Source organism: Scylla paramamosain, chromosome 3 (assembly GCF_035594125.1).
Source record: "Scylla paramamosain isolate STU-SP2022 chromosome 3, ASM3559412v1, whole genome shotgun sequence".
Lineage (NCBI taxonomy): Eukaryota > Metazoa > Arthropoda > Malacostraca > Decapoda > Portunidae > Scylla > Scylla paramamosain.
In genome coordinates, this window is record NC_087153.1 from 31,645,522 (window position 1) to 31,649,394 (window position 3,873).

Sequence of the window (3,873 nt, forward strand, 5' to 3'; positions counted from 1 at the left end):
GAAGAGTTGGAGGAGGAGAAAGAGAAAGAGGAGTACGAGAGCTAGTGTTGGAGGAGGAGGAGAAGGAGGAGGAGGAGGAGGAGGAGGAGGAGGAGGAGGAGGATGCCGGAGATGGAGGAGGTAGAGAAAAAGGTTGGTTGGGGTGCTGAGAGAGTAATTAGGGTTTTATTAGTGAGGGGAGACGAGGGAGAGAGAGAGAGAGAGAGAGAGAGAGAGAGAGAGAGAGAGAGAGAGAGAGAGAGAGAGAGAGAGAGAGAGAGAGAGAGAGCCTTGGGAATGAGATAAAAAAAAGTCTGAAAAAGAGAAATGGAGGAAAAAAAATATTCCTGATTAAGATTTACATTATGGATTCCTCAGCTTCAGTGATTCATTATTCAGCTGCTCATTTCACCTTATTATTATTATCCCTTCCCGGAGACGCTTTGGAAATATTGAGCACTCCACCCACCGGCATTTTGCGTTTGACCTTTCCATTAATTTGGCTGCAAGTTTCGTGGGAATGGTTTTAGTTTAGTTATCGCTCACCTCGCTTTGTTCCCCTCCCATCCACACACACACACACACACACCACATACTTTTCGAAACATAAATACATGGTCTGAAAATATGATGATAACACCCACACAAATAAAACAATCACGGCCGTTCCTATCTTTATTATTCTCGCTCTCGCACACACGCGTATATACAAACTCGCTGACAGATAAAGATTACATAACCTCACTTTTGTTTTCAGTTTCCTCATCATTATTACCTCACCCCTCTCACCTCACTGCAGTTGTTATCTTGACGCAACGTTAAAAAAAGTATGGTACAGGACGCTTGAGTACACGAGGGTAGTGCAGTGTCGTTAGTGGGGCAGTAGTTCGCGAGTACTGAGCAGATAGGACACAACAAAGGCCTTGAGTTCAGAAATAGTTTTACTGAGCATAGGAAGCCAGGATGTCATATATACGTGACTCAGAGGTGGTGATGGTGGTGGTGGTGGTTATCCCGTGGGTGCGCCAAGGTAAAAGGAAATGGTGAAGGTTAGGCATGGTGTTGGTTGGTCTGCCGGTTGGAGTATCCCAGGGTGTGAAGGTAGCCGTCGTTGTTTGGGTGAGGTCACGGTTACTGGAATTTTTATTTTCCTGTTATTTCGTGATTATGACGATAGACAGCCAGTGAAATCGGGACACACACACACACACACACACACACACACACACACACACACACACACACACACACACACACACACACACACACACACACACACACACACGAGTTACTTATATATTGCTGTTGCTGTTATGATTATTGTTGCGTATATTGCTTTTTCTTTTATCCTTCTGTTAGAGTCTGCAAATATCAATATATTTATTTATCTATCTATTTATTTATTTATTTATATTATCAGGAAGGACTTATTGAGAGGTGGAGTTAAATGTTTGTTTGTTTGCGTAACGATTCTTCATTAAGTGCAGCGGTTTTGCTTCAGTTAATTTGGACATGATAGTTATTATTGATTTTCTTTTTTTTTTCTTCTCCTCCTCCTCCTCCTCCTCCTCCTCCTCCTCCTCCTCCTCCTCCTCCTCCTCCTCCTCCTCCTCCAAAGCATGTACAACGCCCAGCTCAGCCATGGCTTATATCTTAATTAAAACCTTCTCTCGCACCTTCACTCCTCCTCCTTTCCCAGTCCTCCTCCCAATCCTCCTCCTCCTCCTCATCCTCCTCCTCCTCCTCCTCCTCCTCCTCCTCCTCCTTCTGCAACTATTTACGCTCTTACCAAACTCCTTTACTTTACTTTCAGCGCCACTCGTCTCGCTCAAGGACAAGAAGAACTGAAGTGGAGGAAAAAAGTGTTTAATAAAATCACAAAGAGAGGGAAGCGAAAAAAAATATAAAGAGGAGTGTGTACATAAACTTGATAAAGCATATTGCATTTCAAGGCCTTAGAGGTTTCTTGTTGAAGTACTTATTGGTGTGGGGGGAAATAAGAACGTGTGTGTGTGTGTGTGTGTGTGTGTGTGTGTGTGTGTGTGTAGCTGCTGACCCACCTCAACTGCGCACCTGTTTTGTGGGGCAGAGATAGATAGAGAGAGGGAGAGGGAGACGGAGAGAGAGAGAGAGAGAGAGAGAGAGAGAGAGAGAGAGAGAGAGAGAGAGAGAGAGAGAGAGAGAGAGAGAGAGAGAGAGAGAGAGAGAGAGAGAGAGTTTTATCTCCACCAAGAGATATTATTTCCTGTTATATACATAAGTACCTCAGAATACATACATACATAAATGAAAGTATATGCTTTCTGTTTTGAAATATATGATTATAAAGTGAAAGGAAAATGTTATACGTTGATTAAATGCTACAGTTGTGTGTGTGTGTGTGTGTGTGTGTGTGTGTGTGAAAGAGAGAGAGAGAGAGAGAGAGAGAGAGAGAGAGAGAGAGAGAGAGAGAGAGAGAGAGAGAGAGAGAGAGAGAGAGAGGTTAAATAACTAATAAAAATTGAAAGCTGTGGTGTAAGAGTGATAATAATAGTAATAATAATAATAATAATAATAATAATAATAATAATAATAATAATAGTAATAATGATGATGATGATGATGATGATGATGGTAATAGTTATAATGATAATAACATTATTTCACCCAGAACCATAAACATCTTATAAAAAAAAGAATAAATAAAAACGTCGGTCAGATAAAAGTATGACTAATTAAAAGGAGAGTATGAAAAAAAGTACTATAATGTAATTAGAAAGCAAACAGCTAAGTAATGCCACCTTGTTACCTTGGTGCACCTGTTCTCATCTTAATTATCCTTTCCACAGGTGAGTTCCCCTTCCGCAACAAACTGACATCATGCAGTGTGCGCCGAAGACCGTGAGTACGAGTCTCTCTTCTCTCTCTCTCTCTCTCTCTCTCTCTCTCTCTCTCTCTCTCTCTCTCTCTCTCTCTAATCTGAGTAAAGCACTGCGTCTTTTTGCTCGTTGCTTTACATCTTCATCTGTGTCTACTGCTCTCCCTCCTCCCACGGTGTCCCTATCCCTCCCTCTCTGTCTTCCTCTGTGCCTCCACCATCCATCTTGCCTTCTCACTTCGGAATCGCCTGGTCTCTTCCCCCTGAGGACAGAGAGACACAGGCTACAGCAGCGCCGACACTTTACGTAAACATCTCTCTCTCTCTCTCTCTCTCTCTCTCTCTCTCTCTCTCTCTCTCTCTCTCTCTCTCTCTCTCTCTCTCTCTCTCTGGAGGCTGTGATGTAATAATTCTCGCCATATAGGTTGTTCTTTCACTTTTCTTTAATATATTTTGTTTCTTTTCCTGTTTAACTTTCTTGTCGTCATCATTGCTGTCTTCGTCATCGTGTGTCTCTTTCCTCTTCCATGTTTGACGTTGTTGTTGTTGTTGTTGTTGTTGTTGTTGTTGTTGTTCTTGTTGTCCTTATTTTTCTTTTCTTGATTTTCTTGTTCTTCTTGTTCTTGTTCTTCAATACCACCATGACTACCATCATATTATTATTATCATTACTTTCATCGTCTCCTCCTCCTCCTCCTTCTCCCCTTCCTCCTCTTCCTCCTCCTCCTCCTCCTCCTCCTTCTCCCCTTCCTCCTCCTCCTCCTCCTCCTCCTCCTCCTCCTCCTCCTCCTCCTTTTCCTTTCAGAAGCACAATGGCAACATCCACACAAACATAATTAGGCGAGCGGGCCACCACCACCACCACCACCACCACCACCACCACCACCACCTCCACTCCTCTGTCCGCCGAGTCACAAAGTTGAAATTACTGCACACCCCGGCCAGGTTTTCGCCCCTAAGGATTCCTCACCGCGTCTTGTGCAACTTTAATTACAGAAACGAACATTTTCTCTGTCATCACAGTTGTTCACCAGCTA

The 3,873-nt window shown here is 43.1% G+C and overlaps 1 protein-coding gene across 1 annotated transcript in view; it reads left to right on the top strand.

Moving 5' to 3' along the window:
* LOC135093741 (uncharacterized) overlaps positions 1-2,877 on the top strand; it is a 68,073-nt gene extending 65,196 nt beyond the window's left edge. The window contains exon 2 of the mRNA XM_063993324.1: positions 2,808-2,877. Coding sequence (XP_063849394.1) covers positions 2,808-2,863 — 56 coding nt within the window. The 3' untranslated portion in view covers positions 2,864-2,877. The remainder of the gene's footprint in view (positions 1-2,807) is intronic.
* Positions 2,878-3,873: the final 996 nt, after the last annotated feature.